The sequence below is a fragment of the Leucoraja erinacea genome, chromosome 9 (genome assembly GCF_028641065.1).
Source record: "Leucoraja erinacea ecotype New England chromosome 9, Leri_hhj_1, whole genome shotgun sequence".
NCBI classification, from domain to species: domain Eukaryota; kingdom Metazoa; phylum Chordata; class Chondrichthyes; order Rajiformes; family Rajidae; genus Leucoraja; species Leucoraja erinaceus.
This window is the reverse complement of record NC_073385.1, coordinates 29,292,000-29,311,512: the sequence shown is the minus strand read 5'-3', so window position 1 is coordinate 29,311,512 and position 19,513 is coordinate 29,292,000. Positions and strand designations below refer to the sequence as shown.

Genomic DNA, 19,513 nt, shown 5'->3' with positions numbered 1-19,513 from the left:
CATTGTTCCTGTGGCGACTGGGGGGAGGGGGAGCAAGAGCAGAGCTATGGGATACCAAATAGAAACATGCGAGGGCCTTATCTATGATAGAAGAGGTGAACCCCCATTCCCTGAAGAATGAGGACATCTCGGGTGTCCTGGTATGAAATACCTTCTTGGGCGCAGATGCGGCGGAGATGTGGGAACTAGGAGTAGGGGATAGTCTTTGCAGGAGACAAGGAGGGAAGAAGTGTAGTCAAAATAGCTGTGGGAGTCAGTAGGTTTGTGATAGACGTCAGTCGATAATCTAACTGCTGTGATGGTGAGATGGAGAGGGAGGTGTCGGATATGATCCAAGTGAATTTGAGTGCAGGATGGAAATTGGTAATTAAGTTAATGACATACACGAGTTCAGCATGGGTGCAAGAGGTAGCCCTGATGCAGTCGTAGACACAGTTTCTCATGGAAATAAGCAATTTTGGTGTAGCACATGTTATAAACATAGAACAGTATGGCACAGGAACAGGGCCTTCAGCACAGAATGTCTGCGGCAAACATGATGCAAAGTTGAACTAATCGCATCTGTTTGCAAGAGAACCATATCCACATGATTATGACGTTATAAACTTAGCTCTAGAATGACCAGAAGGACATGGTTAAAAACTGGTTTAACGTAAGTCATGGCTGAGGGGAAAAAACTGCTGTGAGTCTATGAAATTTGGGCTATAGGCCAAGGGTGATGTTTGGTCCTCCTGATCTATAACTTCGGGAAGTAATTTATCCAAGACCAATAATTATAGCAGTAGGAGGGGTTAGGAATAGTGCAAAATTGGATTGAGATCAGTATATATGATAAAGCATTAATTTGTGTGGATAATGAAGTTAAATCTATTCCATGTGTCAAATATTGTTTCAAGGCAAACCGAAGTGAAAGGAACCACAACTTGGCCATCCAATTTTGACTTAATTTTCACTTTAATCTTCACTTTCTAAAATATCTCATTGCTTTTATCCTTTACTATATGACAGATACCAATGTCACTTGATGCTGCCAGGAGGTAACATACATGTAAAAATACAACCAGGATAAGAAAAGTCTCTTGTACCATCGCAAGCATGCAGATAGAATGGAAATTTGCTAGAAGGGTAGAGAGGAATCAGAGTAAAATACTGCATATTGTTGCAATAAGTGGCCTGGTTACTTCTTGAGCAAAAGGATTGCGTGCAGTTCTGGGCACCCTATTACAAGAAGTATGTGGAAACTTTGGAGAGGAGATTTACCAGAACAATGCCTGGATACGAGGGTGTTAGCCACAGGGAGAGGTTGGACTGACTTGGAACATCGGACATTGCGAGGAGACCAGGCATTGAGTGGGTAGATTGTCAGAATCTACTTCCCAGGATGGAAATATCAAATACTAGAGGGCATAGCTTTAAGGTCAGAAGAGCAAAGTTTAGAGGAGATGTGCAGTACAAGTTATGTTTTTCCCTCCCACTGAGTGTGGTGCGTGCCTGGAACACGCTGCTGGGGGTGGTGGTGGAGGCAGATAGGATAGTGGCATTTCAGTGACTTTTAGATAGGTATATGGACATACATGGAATGGAGGGATATGGATTATGTGCAGGCAGATAATGATTGGTCTTGGCAACATGTTTGGAACAGACATTGTGGGCCGAAGGCCCTGTTCCTGTGCTACACTGCCCTATGTTCGCTGGATGTGAATTAAGTGGATGCTCAAAAGTGGAAAACTGCAGAAGCAATACAACACTCAATTTTTTTTGAGTTCTTCCTATTTGCAAGTATAAAGAAAGCATAGTAAAGATCGAGGATAATTAGATTAAAGTAGCTGGGCTGTTTTGCTCATGATATTTGCATAAGCAGAAAAAGCAATGCGGATTGAGAGTTCTGAACTATTGTTCCATGCATGCATTTTAAATTCAAGTGTTAAATTTATATAGGATGGGTTAACCTGCACTTAACATTCTGTGTAATTCAGTTTCTCAGAATATTAAACAAAATTTAAGACAGCATATGGTCTAAAACTGATTTACAAAGATGATACTGGAAATAACTACAATAAAGCACTGAAAACAATTGGGACGTAGTGTCGATAACAATTTAAAAATGTTATGTCTACCATAATTCATATTATTGCAATGATTAATCTTATTAAATCTTCTGACATGAACCTTACAATGAAAATGTGTACAGTATATTATTAATTTGTATTTCTTCTTCCTGCCTTCTCCAAACTTAAAGCATTCAGTGCCCTCTACTGGAATTTATATTAGCAGCATATAACATTTAATGTTAATAAAAACGTATCTTTTAAACACGTGATTTTTTTAAGAAGTTATATACCAGGCTAAGTATCCCATTAAAAACACTGGAGGAACTCCGTGGGTCAGGCAGCATCTGTGGAGGGAAATGTACAGAAGGCATTTCGGGTCAGGATCCTTCTTCAGAAATTATTTTCAAAGCATTGATAATTTATGAATCGTTTACTTTAAGAAGTCATATTAGCCATAAAAGAAAACAAATGTTAGAGAGGAAAGTAAATAAAAAATGTGTTAAATGTAAGAAACAATTTGCAAAGAAATGTCCAAAGCAAAGCACAGGCAAATACAAGGAATAAAACAGCAAGGAAATACAACTTAATTACACATATCATTCAGCTTGTAAAATGTACTATTGAAACAATTAAGTCATTTTCAAACTTGACCAATCCTATAATGCGGTGTGTAGGTAGTGGATGCAAAAGTGGATAACACAGAACTAGTGCGATCAATGATCAGTGTGGACTCTGTGGGCAAAGGGCTTGTTTCCACGCTGTATCTTTCAATCAATCAAAGATGGGACATACAATGATGATTGCCCAAATGTTCAATCCTATTCACAACTCCTCAGCAAATTTAAGAGTCCATGCCGACATTTAGCAAGACCGAGATAGCATTCAGACATGGGCAGGGAAATATCAAGTGAGTGTGTCAACAAATAAACTGACCATCTTCTTGGGGCAGATCAGGAAAGACAATGAAAGTTGGACTTGCCATAATGACCAGAACCCCCAACCCCCCACCCCCACAAAAAAAATCAAGAAATTTTGGAAAGAATACTGAATCAACTGTAAATAGTCCATTTTCAAATGCTCTACTGCAATGAAGACAACAAAGCAGTAGTTCCTGATGAGTGGTTAAAAAACGATAATTCTTACCTTCACATCGCAAGGGACTGCTGATGCTAAAATCAGAAACAAAAACAAATTGCTGGAGAAACTCAGTGGGTCAAGCAACATCTGTGAAAGCAAAATGATGGTTGACTTCTGGGTTGTGGCCTTGTATCTGGACTGCAACTCCATTGGGAAAACAATTGATATTTTATTTATATTGAATCTTAGCTTAAGATGGAAATACAAATCAAACTGTTGATGCAATCCATGAAATTGCTTCCAAAATTATTTTATAAACTGGATTACTATATAAATGGCAATCTACAAACTCAGCAGGGAACACTTCCCCGTTGAAACAGTGTTTTCACTACATTCTTCTTGAATAAAATGTCTAAAATATTGCATTCCGAATAGCATGAAATGGTCCTTGTAAAGGGAAAAAGGCAAAGAATAGTTGAGGCAGGTAATATAACAACATTTAAAAGGCATTTAGATAGGTGCATGGATTGGAAAGATTTAGAAGGATATGGGCCCCTTGAGAGCAAATGGGACTAGCTTGAATGTGATGTCTTGGGTGGCATGGACAAGTGAGGTCAAAGGGCTGACTATAACTCGTCTCAGGTGCTTATATACCAGTCACAAGGCTTAGATGGTGGAAAGCTTTCATTCCCCCATCAGTGTTAGGATGGGAAAAAAATCAAAGGAATGAATAGAAAGCATAAAAGTAGTTCTGCAACATTACTGCAGATATAATTGTATAGATTTAATGAGGCTGAAAATATAGCTTAAGAAAGTCAATTGTAATTGGAAAAATAGCACAACAAAAATGGAATGCATTTTTTTGCATAGGTTGGAACTAATTGTAAGTACAAATCTAGTTATGGATTATATGTAGCATTTAAACATTCTCCTCTCTCACACAATTGAAATGTCAGCCAATTGGCTTTGTTTAGGCAAAAGGCGGAAATATGGCTGCAGTAAGTGGCAGGTATTACCCTTCAACACAACAAAATGAAATGTCAAACATGATGGAAAGAAGGTATTACAACAGCATCCTTCATAACTTCGAAAAACTCTTGAAGTAGTTTGTAGCCAATCAAGTGCTTTTAAGTGGAGTCATTATAATGCAAAATAAATGTCCACAGCAAGTTCCATAATATGATAATGACCAGATTTCATTGAAGAATAAACATTTGCCAGACTACCATTTGTCACGTCACAAGATCTTTTATGTGCACCAGAGACTCAGGTAGCCTTTAATTGATCTCTCATTTCCTGATCATGCCCTATTTCTTCAGTGCAGTCTTGGAGCATCAATATACAATACTTATACAAATCTCAGGAGTGGATCTGTAAAGATGAAAATTACATATGTCTGAGATTTCACAGAATCTATGAGATACAGAAGCTTGAAAGCATCCACCAACAGATACAGGAACAGCTTGTTCCCCTCTCTTACCACACTTCTGAATGTTCCTCCATAAACTAGAGTACTGCCTAATTCACCTCTAACCTATCGTGGAAATTGGACTGTCTCTGGAACTGATGTACTACAATACTGAGAACTATATTCTGCACTCTGTAGCTTCTCCTTTGCTCTACCTATTGTACTTGGTGTTTGAATTGATTGGTATCAGCCAGGGTAGTTAGCCGGGGTATCTGATCCATTTAGATAGCATTGATGCAAAAACAGAGAATTAAAGTTTTTTCACTGTCCAAACTCAGTAACATTTAAGTGACAATAATAAACTTAAACCTAGTATACCAGCTGGGTTGACCGTGGGTCGTTTTGGGTCAGTTTGGCAAAATGGTGCGCAGAAATCTGGAAAAAATGGCCGTTTTCGGAGAAACCGGATAAAAGGTTGTGCACCTGTATGGATTATCTATTTTGACTGGAACTGATGTACTACAATTTAGCAGTTACCGCTCTACCACTTGAGAATTGATTGTATCACATATAGCTTGATCCATAGTAGCATGCAAAAACAGATTTTCACTGTACCTCAGTACATGTGACAATAATACTTAAACCTAATCCAGCATCAGTGGCAAAATAAAATGAAGAAACAGAAGAAACAGTATGGATTATCTATTTTGACTAACCAACCAAATTTAGAGTTACCGTCAGAGATTCCTTAATGTTCAAATATTGCCCTAAAACAAAGTAGCATGGAATCTCAAACACTATATTATACATGGTGCAACTCAATAAAACAATTTTGCAGGAATTAAACTGTAGACGATGGAATTGATTGCTTCCCAAAGTATTTTGATAAATATAACAAAGTAATTTTCATTTTTTTTTAAAACCCAACACTTAAAAGATTAATAACAATGGGATCACACGATGTTTTGTAAGAACCCAAAACATTTATGATGTGATATACTTGAAAGAACAAATCAATGAGAATTTTTGTTTCTTCATGACACAATTTACATTCAAAAAAGTATGATAGTGATTGGGAACCAGAACTGGATATATTTCACATCGTGCCCTGAATAATTGTTGAGGAAATGGAGATATTACTGAACTAAACCAACAAAACAAATGATGGTTATCTCTTTCATGTTTGTGAGCACACTAGGCAGCAATTTTCCACTTCGTAAATTGAAATCTGGTGAAAGGGGGCCTCCAACAGTTAGAAGGAAATTTAAGTGCTCTTGAAACTTTCCAGGTAATGTTGTAATTTAATTTTGGACTTTTGTTCTTTGTTTTCTATGAAACCTCTTGAGGGAAAAAAAAGTACAAAAAATTCATAGCATTACAGATTTTGAAATAAATATACAGCATTACTTTATTTTGTCAAACTGTGACGTAAAACTGTTGACTTGGGAAACAATTTCAAATAATCTTCATTCTTAGACATGAATAATAATTAGACTGATTATAATTCATTAGGTAATCATTGTTTATAAATACAAGGAATTTTATTTGTATATTCTTATATACACACTATACATAATTAGTTTTAGATTGAGTGCTTCCATCTAAATTAGCTATACAGAACAAAATAATCTAGAAATACAGAAACTTGAGTGTTGATGTAATGTTTTCTCTTCACGGTGGTCATTTAAAAATTTTGTATTAATCTTTTTCTCCCCTGACCATCCCAACAAACAGTCTAAAGTTTGATATGCGACTCTTTGAACATTAATATTACAGAAATTTCTAAGAACCCAAATTATGGTGTGATATACTTGAAAGACCAAATAAATGTTTAAAAACTAGTCCAATACAAATTTATTTGAACAAAGCAGCATTTGTGTGTTTTGTTACAAATGTAGTAGTTGGCATACCAGATAATTTAAATCTTCTTTTTCCCTCCTTCTCAAAGCATGAAAGACAAGCTGTCCTGTAAACTCATCTGGATGCCAACATTGTTTGATGTATCTCGCATTACTCCATTACAGCACACCTTACTTAAATCCTTCATCACATTGTCTCTAGATTGCACATAAACATTCAGAATAGTAAAAGCAAAATCTGCCTTGTTTACAGTTTTCCATTTAAAAATTTATCCTTGCATTTACACCTTCTTGAATGTTTCCTTCATCTGGATCCTCCCAGATTTCTTCGAATATTGGATCAGCCTTATTTTCAACACAGTCCTCAGTTCGTGCTCCAGAACTTATAAGAGCAAAGGATTCACTGATAAATTCTCTACACATGGGACATTGCTTGAAATAAGTAATGCAACAGTCACACAGACAAGCATGTCTGCAAGGCAGCAGGACCCAGTTCACAGGAGCATTCTGGCACACAACGCAATCTTTGCTGCTTTCCTTCCATGAGTCAAACTCCCCTTCTGCAGTGCCAAACTTCTCCAGAAGCTTTTTGTCCACAGCATCGGTTTCTGTAGGGATCCCCTCAGGTAAGCTGCCATCCTCAGCAGATATAAAAAGTCTCTAGCCAATAAATATTGGAAAATTTAAATTTCAGAGGATACTATTTGTTAGGAATTTATTTAATCTAGCAATTAATTTAAATCAGCTAATAAACTTTTCATATTTTTCCTCCCCCTCCCCCCTTTTACGACCACTCCCTTTTCTTCCCAGGTCTGTATGATTAATTTTTAATTGGCCTTGACTGTTAACAGACAGGTTAGAACAATTCAAAACTCTTTGCCAACTAGCAAGCTGGCAGCTGCTATTTTGATTCTGTTTTGGTGGGGGGGGGAGGTTGAAGGATACTCTGTATAATGTCTCAATAAGTGTTCAGGCAGGCTCACTTGTGCCTTTCAAATGCAAAGGATCAGTTTGTTCAGAGTCGTACATTTGGAAAAAGCAAGTTATGGCAACACATCAGGATGATCAATTTCTTATAATGTTTAATCATCTATTACTTAATTTTCCTGATGGTACAAAGTTTATTTTAAACTTTTGATTTCTTGTGTCATCTGCAAACTTACTAATCATGACTTTTACATTCTCATCCAAATCACTGATATATAGTAATGGTATAGTAACCACATATTAACGGGCCTAGCACCGATCCCTGAGGCACACTACTGGGCGCCGGCCTCCAGTCTGAAAAATAACTATCACATACTGCTTCCTTCCATGAAGCTATTGCTCCATCTCGCCAGCGAGCTCTCATTGGATCAAGGCAATCTAACCTCCCACCCTACCATACAGAACCATATCAAATGCCTTACTGAGCTCGATGTAGGCAATGTCTATGGCTTTGCCCTCATCAACCTTTGCACATTTGGGGCCGCAGTAAAAAGAAAATATCCTAAAACCCCACCCTCTTGTAACGCAAGCCATTTTGCTCACCATATATGCGTGGTTCTTTATGAAGTTATCATAAACTACCTTCAATGTACTGCCCTATCACTCCATAGCTCCAATGTTTATGCACTTTTTTGCAACTGTAGGGTAATATTTTGGAAGAAAGGAATTCTATTCTTGATTGCTATGTTATCCAATTCCTTATCACTTTGGACCTGAGTGTGTAGAGAATGCACACCCAAAAGTTTATTTTTTTTTAATCCATCAAAGTTCTATTCGTTGTAACAGGTGAAATACAGTGCCCTTCATAATATTTAAGACCATTCATTTATTTATTTGCCTCTGTACTCCACAATTTGAGATTTGTAAAAATCACACGTGGTTAAAGTGCACGTTGTCAGATTTTAATAAAGGCCATTTTTATACACATTGGTTTCACCATGTTGAAATTACAGCAATGTTTATATATAGTCCCCCTATTTCAGGGAACCATAATGTTTGGGACACAGCAATGTCATGTAAATTTAGTCATGTTTAGTATTTTGTTGCATATCCTTTGCATGCATTGACTGCTTGAAGTCTGCTATTCATGGACATCACCAGCTGCTGGGTGTCTTCTCTGGTAATGCTCTGCCAGGCCGGTATTGCAGCCATGCGGTATGGCTTATGCTTGTTTTGGGGACTAGTCCCCTTCAGTTTTCTCTTCAGCATATAAAAAGCATGCTCAATTGCGTTCTGATTAGGTGATTGATTTGGCCACTCAAGAATTTCCAATTTTTTAGCTATGAAAAACTCCTTTGTTGCTTTAGCAGTATGTTTGGGATCATTGGCTTGCTGTAGCATGAACCGCCGGCCAATGAGTTTTGAGGCATTTGTTTAAACTTGAGCAAATAGGATATGTTTATACACTTCAGAATTCATTAGCTACTACCATCAGCATCAATGAAGATAAGTGAGCCAGTACCTTCAGCAGCCATACATGCCCAGGCCATTACAACCCCACCACAGTGTTTCACAGATGAGGTGGTATGCTTTGGATCTTGGGCAGTTCCTTCTCTCCCCCATACTTTGCCCTTGCCATCACTCTAATATCAGTTAAACTACATCTCGTCTGTCCACAATACCTTTTTCCAGAACTGTGGTTGCTCTCTTAAGTACTTCTTGGCAAACTGTAAACTGCAATTAAACACACCTGAGCAATTACAAACACCTGTGAAACCATGTGCCCCAAACATTATGGTGCCCTGAAATTGGGGGGGGGGAACGGGGCTACGTATAAATACAGCTGTAATTTCTACATGAGAAACCAAAATGTATAAAAATGGCCTTTATTAAAATCTGACAATGTGCACTTTAACCACATGTGACTTTTTATATTACAAATCTCAAATTGTGGAGTACTGAAGCAAATAAATAAATGATGGGTCTTGGTCCCAAACATTATGGAGGGCACTGTAGCTGACATCATCCATCTACAGTCACAATAACTGGTGGAAAGCAAATCTTACCTTAAGGTCATATACATGACCCTGGGCAGTCAGTAGATATTGGTATAAGATTCGACATGCAAGTTTGTACTTCTCATCAGGAACATGGATTACTGTTACCATTGAAACCTGGTGATACAAATCATAAGCATTCAATGATTATGCTTAGAAAAGGAACAGAAAAATTAGTCTCAGTTGGACACGCCGCCTAGATGCTGCCTGACCTGCTAAGTTTCAGTATCTACAGTTTGTGAAATATAGTCTTGTACTAACATCGCCATTCTTTCCACCCAATTTCATTAAATCTAGGTCTGAAAAATACCATACTGGCACAGAATATTTTATTGTTTCTTATTTTACTTTGAATACCAGATTATTAAAAAACGATTATAACACAGCCATTTAAAAAAAATCATTTTTAACATGGCCACAGAAGAACACAATTGATTTAATGAATAACCGATGAGAATAGAGAAGGAAAAGCTACCCAGTAACTCCTCTTGAAAAACATGCAAGTCTAATAATTATAGCCTCAGACTGCTTTTTGCTTTCTTTAGTTGAATAGTCTTCAAAATTATTTGGAATCATGGTTTAGAATTTACAACCAGAGCAAAGCATCTTGGGTTCATGCACCACACGCTAGGATGTGTTTAGAAGACAAATGATTCCAATATTGGTTTCCCTTGACAGGATGGATGTAGAGGTTTTGGAAAGGTTCCAGAGGGGGTTTACCAAAAATGTTGCCTGTATTAGGGGATATTAGCTGCAGGGAGAGGTTGGACAAACTTGGATTGTTTTATCTGGAACACTGGAGCTGGAGGAGAGACCGGATAGATGTGTATGAAATGATGAGAGGCTTAGATATGGTCGACATTCAAAACCGTTTTCCCAGGATGGAAATATCAAATACGAGACGACATAGCTTTGAGGTAAGGGGCAAAGTTTAAAGAAGTTGTTCGGGATATCTTTTTTTAATCTGGAGTGTTGGGGGGGCTGTCTGGAGCACACTGTCAGGGATGGTGGTTGAGGCATACGATAGTGGAGTTTATGAGACTTTTGGAAAGGCACATGGATTTGCAGGGAATGGAGGGATATGGATTATGTGCAGGCAGAACAGAGTTGGTCTTTGTACCATGTTGGGCACAGACATTGTGTGCTGAAGGGCTTGTTCCTGTAATGTTCAATGTTCCATGTATACTGCAGTTGCTAGAATATGAAATTGCAAAAAACATTAAATACAAAGCAGGCTGAGCACTTGCAGGGAGAGGCAAGAGAGAAACAAAATTAATGTTTCACATCGACCTAAAATGTTAAATTGCTTTCTCTCTCTCTCTCTACAATTCAAAACACAGCTCTTCCATTTAAAGAAATGCTAATAACCACTCAAAATGATCCACTTACAATTTCATAAATGTCCCGATTTTCTTCTTCTGTTAATGTTAACAGCACTACTAATGGATATCGTGCTCGAGGGAGATTTCCAAAATCTTTAATTGATAAATACTCAGGAAGCCGAGAGAAATTTTCATCATCGCTTTCTTTCTCTATTCTAGACCAAAGTGTTAAAGACAATAACAATATCCTGAGACAATAGTGTGCACCAAAGAAAATGCTCTCCCTGATTATATTACCAAAGTTATCAGTTGTTGGTTCTTAGCACTTGCTGAAGAAAGTATTGTACAAGACTTGAACCATTGATAATTCATTAATTTTATCAACTCTCCAATAGTTACAGAACAAGCCACCTCTGAACCATGCCAAAAGACTGAAAATGAGCCACGATGTGAAAAAAAAAATTCTTGACAATCGTATTAAAAAGTGCCCTTTGATCACATCATGATGTAGTTAGCAAATGGGTCGATTATATTCCAATGCTGACTTTGCATATGATAAAGAAACATGAACTTATTTTTGAATCCATCGTCATTAAGCCACGAGACACCTAATTCACTTTCATATCTCAAGTAATAAAAACGTTATGGCCATTTTCATAAAAAAAAAAGCTCTTGACACATCAAAAGTATTAAAAATTAAGAGAACTGAATGAAATTTTCCCTAGATTGAACCATCACATCACCTGAAATTAAAGTAGTTAGTTACCCAAATGGCTAATTTCAAACTTCAATTACTAGATCTAAATATTCCATTCAATGATTAACATTTTTATCTAAGGTCCAAATAATATAATAATGCTGATTTTTTCTTTACATCATTTATAGGCCAAATGGAAGAATTTACATGTAAATTAAACAATTATTTTTAGTGGGTTCATGACGTTCACAAGTGGATTTGTGCCCTCAAATGCCCAGAAAATACTGCAGCCCAAAATGAACATCCATACAGGGTCATGTAAAAATAACATACCTTTTGTTGACCTGGGGCTGGGAGGTCGCGGGTTAGAGAGTGATTTTTAAACTACTATAACTATTATACAAGGCTAATAAGCTTTTGACAGGGTCTTTCATGCTTAATGATATGCCAGATTGCAAAAGTAAAAATCGTTTTTTCTCACGGGGCTGTGCTTTAATTATTCACACATATCTATAAAACTTTGATAATATTCTTGATTCATATCAAAAATATTCTTGATTCTTTTGATACAATGCATTTTTTTTCCTAATGAATCTACTTATGCTCTGATTAGATTAATAAATGAACAAGTTATCGTATACCATTTGAAAAAAAGGTGCTATAATTTAAAAGACTTAGATATAACAGAACTGTTGACGTTCGACAGAAATGAAAAAAAAGATACAGAAATTCTTCTCGATGGAGATATTCTTTGTCTATTGCTTCCTCGAGTTTCTGTGGCATCTTTAATCTGAAGCAATAAACATGCTTTTGTAATCCTTCATGGAGTTTATGAACACTGCATCCCCAATAGATGGTCAGAGTGCATTTCTCTGTGCAGTGAGATTTGAGGGTTATTCCACCTGCAAGACAAAACAGATTTCTATTTCTGGGCTTAATACACAATTCAAGTTCAAAATATTCTACTGAGTTAGTTGAAAAGTAATTTCTTCAAAAGCTGTCTGAAGACACAGCATAAATAAAAATGACTTCCAAATTAACACTGGAACTGTAACACTTACAAGTTACAATGCAGTCACAAGTATGATACTTTTACCCTACCATTTTAACCAAATAAAGAGCAAGTTAACCAGTAGGTTCTCAGCGATATAAAAGGAAAGCTTGACAGGTAATGAAATTAGAGAACAGAAATGGGAGGAAGAAATGGTCAAATATTAACACGGAATGCAAGTGGCAAACTAAGTTATCTATTTAATTACATCTATCTAAGAGATTTAAAACAGTTTTTAAACATTAGCATTAGTAAGAAGATAAATAATGTGTTTTTCAGTAAAATTAAGCTGATAGGGAAGTACAAATGAGTGCATGGAAAGTATTTCATTTTCCAAAAATAAGAAAATAGTGCAAGAAAATTGTTTGAACAACCAAACGTCTTATTTATGGCGGGTACACAAAAATGCTGGAGAAACTCAGCGGGTGCAGCAGCATCTATGGAGCAAAGGAAATAGGCAACGTTTCGGACCGAAACCCTTCTTCAGTGAAAAAGTAAACTACGTTTGCCATTAGCCAAAAGTTCAAAGAAATCCAGCTCCACAAAGTCTTGTGATAAACTACATTTCTGTTCAACTATCTATGAATTATGACTGGACACAAGGAACTGCAAATGCTGGAATTTTGAGCAAAACACAACGTGCTGAAGTAACTCAGCGGGTCAGACTGCATCGCTGAAGAACTTGGATAGGTAACATTTCAAAACGGCCGCAGAAATGGCACTTGGAGCTTAATTAAAGCAAGTGTGAGGTGTTACACTTTGGGATGTTGAATGCAAGGGGAGAGTATACAGTTAATGGCCACTCCCTTAACAGCACTGATGTGCAGAGGGATTTGGAGTTCAAATTCATAGTTCACTTAAGATGGCAGCACAAGTAGATCACTTTGAGCTTGGAGTGTAAACAGCCAGGGAGACGGTGGGAGCTGGTGATGGGTCAGCAGGTCAATCCATTCACATTCAGTTTACTATACCAACTGTGGCTCCACAGGGAATTTCACATGTGCTCGTAATTTTGTCTGATTATAGGAGGAAGGGTGCACCATCAGTTGCAGAAAATCGGTGTTCAGGAGCTTGACTCTTCCCTATGATTGACTGCTGTTGCTTTATAATGTTTTTCTACATCAGGAATGTCCTACATTTGCTGCAACGTTACTGCGACATGAACCATTCTAACAAGGTCTAAATACTTGGCAGCGAAAAGGTGTGCACACATTTCTACCTCTATCCCACCCCTTTCTACTCTCTCTTTAATATTCACTCCGCCGCTTCCGTGGCACCCTTTTGTCTCCTTTTCACCTCTGGCCTTTGTCACTTCACCAACCTGCCAATCAACCCATCCTTATCCATAGCCACCTATCACTTGCCAGGCTTTCCTTCACCCCCATTGCACTTTCCAGCTCACCCCCCTCAATCTATCAGCCAAAATAAGGATTCCATCGTGAAACACTGTCTGATGACAGCCTAAGGTCCTTCCGCTGCTGGTCATTGAGGGGCCAGTGAGGACACCTTCAATCAAGAGTAGGGAATTCATGCCCTGGTGCCACATGAGTGACAAGGGTGTTTTGTGTAAAGACAGGTAGAACATTATTGAGTATGGTACTGATAAATGTATAGACATTGAGATTGTAAGAAAAGTTTTTTGTACTTTTTTAAAATATACTTTTTATTTAAATAATAGTTTATTTTTAAATTCCCTCCCCAGATACTGCCCAACCCACTGAGCCTTGAAGCACTTTGTATTTTTCCCTCAAGATTTCAACATCTTCATTTCTAATTGTGTCTCTCTCTCTTTTCTGTGGTTGACTGCTCTCATGCTCTACCTTCATTGTTGCAACATGAACCATACCAACAACTACCAGGTAGCAACAAGGTGCACCTCCATTTCTCCCACTATCCCACTCCTCTTTACAACCTCCCCCTCCCCCACCATCCATTCCTTTCCAACTACAGTATATCACTGCATCTAGTTTTACATATCACCTCGTCTTTTCTTATCTGAGACCTTACAATCAAACCAAACTCAAGTACAACAGCTAGAGCAAAGGGGGATGTACAGGGCACATATAGTTCCCAACAGTACAGTGTAACAGTTTATGAAACAAAGTCCAATGTCCACAATGGGGTAGAAGAGAATCAGAGGTCCTAGGTTATGGAAAGACTATTCAGCAGCCTGATAATAGGGGGGGGGGAAGTCCTGTTTCCGAGTCTGATGGCTTGTGCTTTCAAACTTCAGTATCTTCTGCACAACAGGAGCAGGGAGAAGAATTAATGACTGGGATGGGAAAGGTCTTTGATTATGCTTTCCTACATTTGGAGTACCGTACATTTACTCAAATGTGAATCATGTAGCTTACCTGCAACAGAGGCTGCAAAGGGATGGACAATTTCCAGGGCGAATGGGTTCTTCACTTGCACCATTCGCTTCGTCTGGACCACAGGCCCCGATCCAGACTCCGATTGTCGGACAATGACGGGGATGTCCCAAACAAACCTGGAGAGTCAACAGTGTTTAATTGTCATATGTACCGACAACAGAACAATGAAATTCTTATTTCCAACAGCATTACAGGCCTGCAAACACAATATGAATAGATAAATGGGAATAAACAAAAAAATAACCAATACTGGTGCAAAAAATCCCCAAAGTCCTAAGTGCCAAGTAGTCGACAGATCACAGATGAGGTTGGTGTTGTAGTGTACAACAGCCTGATGGTTGCTGGGAAGAAGCTACTCTTGAACCTGGTGGTCAGGGTTCTCACGCACCCGTAGCTTACTGATAGTTGTAGCAAGATGAGAGCGTGACGTGGATCTTTAATGATATTGGGTGCCTTTTTGAACCATCGCCTTCCAAAGATCCCTTGGAGGGTGGGGAAAACGTTGCAGATCCATCATAGAAACTGAGATGGACCGAGGCAGTGTCTACCACTCTCAGTGAAATGCACAAATGTGTGGTATGAGAGGCAACCAATTCCAATGAAACCGTTCCCTGGCAGCTTCAGACAGGAAGGAAACATGGTGGCAAAATTGGCATCAGAGGGGCTGGTCAAGGAACCAAATTCTTAGGTCCTGAAAAATTAATTCATATGAATGGGTACATAAGGGGTATGGTCCAAAAGCAGGAAAATGCGACTAGCTTAGATGGGGCATCTTGGTTGGCATGATGATTTGGGCCGAAGGTCCTGATTCCGTGCGACTCCATGACTGGGAAGCAACAGTCAACAAAGTTAATAACATTTATGTGGTGGCTTGTGCGTGGAAAGATTATGTTTAATATTTTGATGAACTGGGAAGACCTGAAGGCTTATTTCACTTCTGCTGAACTAGCCCAATCAAAGTTAGATACAAAATTCAAAGCAAGACTCCTAAAGGAACTTGTTCTTTGAGTTTACAACACCTGTTGTGCAGGAATTCGAAAGACTGAACAGCCTTTTTCAGCAAACCAAAGCTGATCCTCATGAATTGTACCAACAACTATTCTTACACCAGAAGAGTCTTCAGAACAGACTGTATGATGCCAAAGGACAGAAAAAAATCTCATCAAGATTTTGGTTACAAATTCTTAACAGCATGTAATAAGTTCCTGCAGCAGAACAACAGTACTGAAGCTCATCTGGAAATAAAAAAATGTCAAAGAAAGAGGTATGTCTATGCTAGAAGAAGCTCTCTGTCAAGTTACACGTAAACTTTCGAGGCCTAGGTTTTCCGAGTTATCCGTTATACACCTTGTAGGAAACAAGTTCAACACAATTGAAGAAGAAGAATACAGGCAAATGCCTTTTGTTGATTGCAAAGGAGATGCTCCATTTAAGAAAGACTCCCTAGAGGCACTGAACAGTTTTGGATTGGCCACCTTTGCCCTAATTGCCTAATAGCCCCTGTCAGCAATGCAGTAGTTGAGTGAATATTGTCTCTTGTATCCTCCGTTAAAACGAAGGCAAGAAACAGAATCTTCTTGATGCTATTGTGAGAATCTGGGCAGAACTATTGCTTTCAAGCAAATGGTGCAAAGACTTCACTGCATCTCCAGAAATGCTGAAAAACATCACATCGGACAAGATTTATGCCGTGTGTTCCACTCATTCCAGTGGGGAGGATAGTAATGATCTGATTCTGGAGCTTTCAATGAGATGTGTGTATGAAAAATATATTAAAGATTGTTTGGCTGTTTTTTTTGTGTTTTTCTAGTATTGTTTGGATTATTTATGGTGTTTTCCTAGTGTTGTTTGGCTTTAAATTAAAATTTCAATCTGGCAACGTTTCTGGCAATGTTTATCTGTCAATGTCGGCGCGGCCTGCACTTTGCTGTCACTCCTGGCCCCTCCCTCCCACACTCACCATCCGAAGATTACAGCCGTGGTCACAAGGAAACAGAGGAAGACGAGGGCGATGTAGAAAAGCGGCGAGTATTCGTACAACATGACCAGGAACACGGCGGCCATCGGCCTCCCAGCAACCGCCGGCCCCAGCTACGGCGAGCGCCGCGGCGTACCGCGTCCATGCGCTGCTGACACCCACAGCTCGATATTGGATTAATTCCAAAACAAGAGTCCCAAGCCGTAACCTCACCAGACCCTTCACCGACCCCCAGTTACTCCAGCACTTTGTGTTCTACGCAAGACTCCAGCATCCTCGTGTCTCAATTCAAAATTAGCTCAGTTTCAAACCAAAAGTACAACGTAGACGCAAGGAACTGTAAATGGTGGTTTACAAAAAAAAAGACCAAAGGTGCTGGAGTAACTCAACGGGTCAGGGTGTATTTCAGGAGGAAATGAATAGGCGATGCTTCAGACAAGGGTCATGGGTGTTGAGAGATACAAAGAACTGCAGATTCTGTCAAGTATTTAACCGTTTCACGATGCAAGACCCCCCATTACCACCTTAGCAATACTTCTGAGGTAGGCCATCTGATAATTTCACTCCTATTACAATTTAAATTCCAAGGTGTACTTGGTTTCCTAAATGTCCACTAATTTCTTATTTATTCGTAGATCTATACCATAAATACCTAACCAATAAACATATTTTTTAATATTTTTTTAAAGATCAAAATACATGCCTTTGAGTTTTTTCCTTGTGCTATATTCCTCAGATCAATGTTCATGTCATAAGAGCAAATTGCGCCAGTCGACCCATTGGGTCTACTCCACCATTCAATCATGGCTGATCTATCATTCCCTAGCTTTCATTGCTAAAGGATTTGAGTATAGGAGCAGAGAGGTTCTACTGCAGTTGTACAGGGTCTTGGTGAGACCACACCTGGAGTATTGCGTACAGTTTTGGTCTCCAAATCTGAGGAAGGACATTATTGCCATAGAGGGAGTGCAGAGACGGTTCACCAGACTGATTCCTGGGATGTCAGGACTGTCTTATGAAGAAAGACTGGATAGACTTGGTTTATACTCTCTAGAATTTAGAAGATTGAGAGGGGATCTTATAGAAACTTACAAAATTCTTAAGGGGTTGGACAGGCTAGATGCAGGAAGATTGTTCCCGATGTTAGGGAAGTCCAGGACAAGGGGTCACAGCTTAAGGATAAAGGGGAAATCCTCTAAAACCGAGATGAGAAGAACTTTTTTCACACAGAGAGTGGTGAATCTCTGGAACTCTCTGCCACAGAGGGTAGTTGAGGCCAGTTCATTGGCTATATTTAAGAGGGAGTTAGATGTGGCCCTTGTGGCTAAGGGGATCAGGGGGTATGGAGAGAAGGCAGGTACGGGATACTGAGTTGGATGATCAGCCATGATCATATTGAATGGCGGTGCAGGCTCGAAGGGCCGAATGGCCTACTCCTGCACCTAATTTCTATGTTTCTATGTTTCAACCCTATTCTCCTACCTTTTTCCCATAACCTTTGACACCCTCACTAATCAAAAACCTGTCAATCTCCACCTTAAAAATACCCAATGACTTGGCCTTCACAGCCATCCGTAGAAATGAATTCCACAGATTCACCACCTTCTGACTAAAGAAATTCCTCCTTATTTCTATTCTAAAGATACGTCCTTATTCTGAGCCTGTGCCCTCTGGTCCTAGACTTTCCCACTAGTGGAAAGATCCTCTCCACATCCACTCGATCCAGGACTTTCATTATACGGTAAGTTTTTTTTTGTAATTTCTCCTCATCCTTCTAAACTCCAGTGAGTACAGACCCAGTGCTGTCAAACACTCATCGTATGTTAACCCAATCATCCCTGGATCATTCTTGCAAACATCTTCTGGACCCTCTCCAATGCCAACACATCCCTCCTCAGATATGTGGCTCAAAACTAAAACTACCACAATGCTCACAATGCCTAGGATAAATTGTCCCGTCTACGGCAATTTAGTTTCTTTGTCATTCCATCCTGATGGCGAGCATTTCACAGATGCAGAGATTCTCATTAGATTCCACTTGATTTAAGGAATAAGCTAATTTAAGCCTCAGCAGCCAGCCATTTATCATTGTATGCCTGTGCGCCTGAACCACATGTTGCTATTGGATGCCTCTGTGAAAAGCACATCCACTGTTACGGAGCAAATCACAAAATCGAGCGGAACTAAGACAGTCAGGCAGCATCTTTGGATGAAAATTAATAGATGAATGGATTGAATTAGTCTGAGGAAGCCAAAAAGTCATCTTCCAAATGGACAGAAGCAGGAACTGCCTCACAGATGCTGCCTGGTCCAATTAGTTCCTCCAGCATTTTGTGTTTGGCTCAAGATTCCAACATGTGTAGTTTCTTGTGTTTCCATGGAATGTTTAAATTCACCTCAAAGACCTTTGGCTCATCTAAAACGCGTTTCACAAAGTGCTGAAGAAAGGTCTCGACCCGAAACGTTGTCGTCTTTTCATTCCTTCCACACATGCTTACATGACCCATATGCCTACCTTGAAGAAGTTCTCCTTATGCCTACAGCAGCACTTTGTGTTTTGCTCAATATTCCAGCATTTGCAATTCCTTCTGTCTCCACTACGAAGGATTCTGATTTATGTTAAAGAGACCCTTGAGTCTCCAGCGTCTCTAAGAGTCACTTGAACACACCCATCTGTGTCCAAGAGAAGTTTTGGTAGCTCCTTCCTTTTC

The 19,513-nt window shown here is 39.0% G+C and overlaps 1 protein-coding gene across 2 annotated transcripts; it reads right to left on the bottom strand.

Moving 5' to 3' along the window:
* Nucleotides 1–5,918: 5,918 nt before the first annotated feature.
* cgrrf1 (cell growth regulator with ring finger domain 1) lies at nt 5,919–19,453 on the bottom strand. 2 transcript variants are annotated; one of them, XM_055640440.1, is made up of 6 exons: nt 19,318–19,453; nt 14,804–14,940; nt 12,123–12,300; nt 10,769–10,916; nt 9,389–9,496; nt 5,919–7,055 (listed from the first exon to the last, which is right to left on the bottom strand). In XM_055640440.1, exons 2-6 carry the CDS (start codon nt 14,865–14,867, stop codon nt 6,657–6,659), a joined length of 897 nt encoding a protein of 298 aa, XP_055496415.1. In that variant the 5' UTR covers nt 14,868–14,940; nt 19,318–19,453; the 3' UTR covers nt 5,919–6,656. The 2 variants fall into 2 exon arrangements, with proteins under 2 accessions (XP_055496415.1, XP_055496414.1); XM_055640439.1 differs by lacking the exon at nt 19,318–19,453 and adding an exon at nt 16,785–16,988.
* Nucleotides 19,454–19,513: the final 60 nt, after the last annotated feature.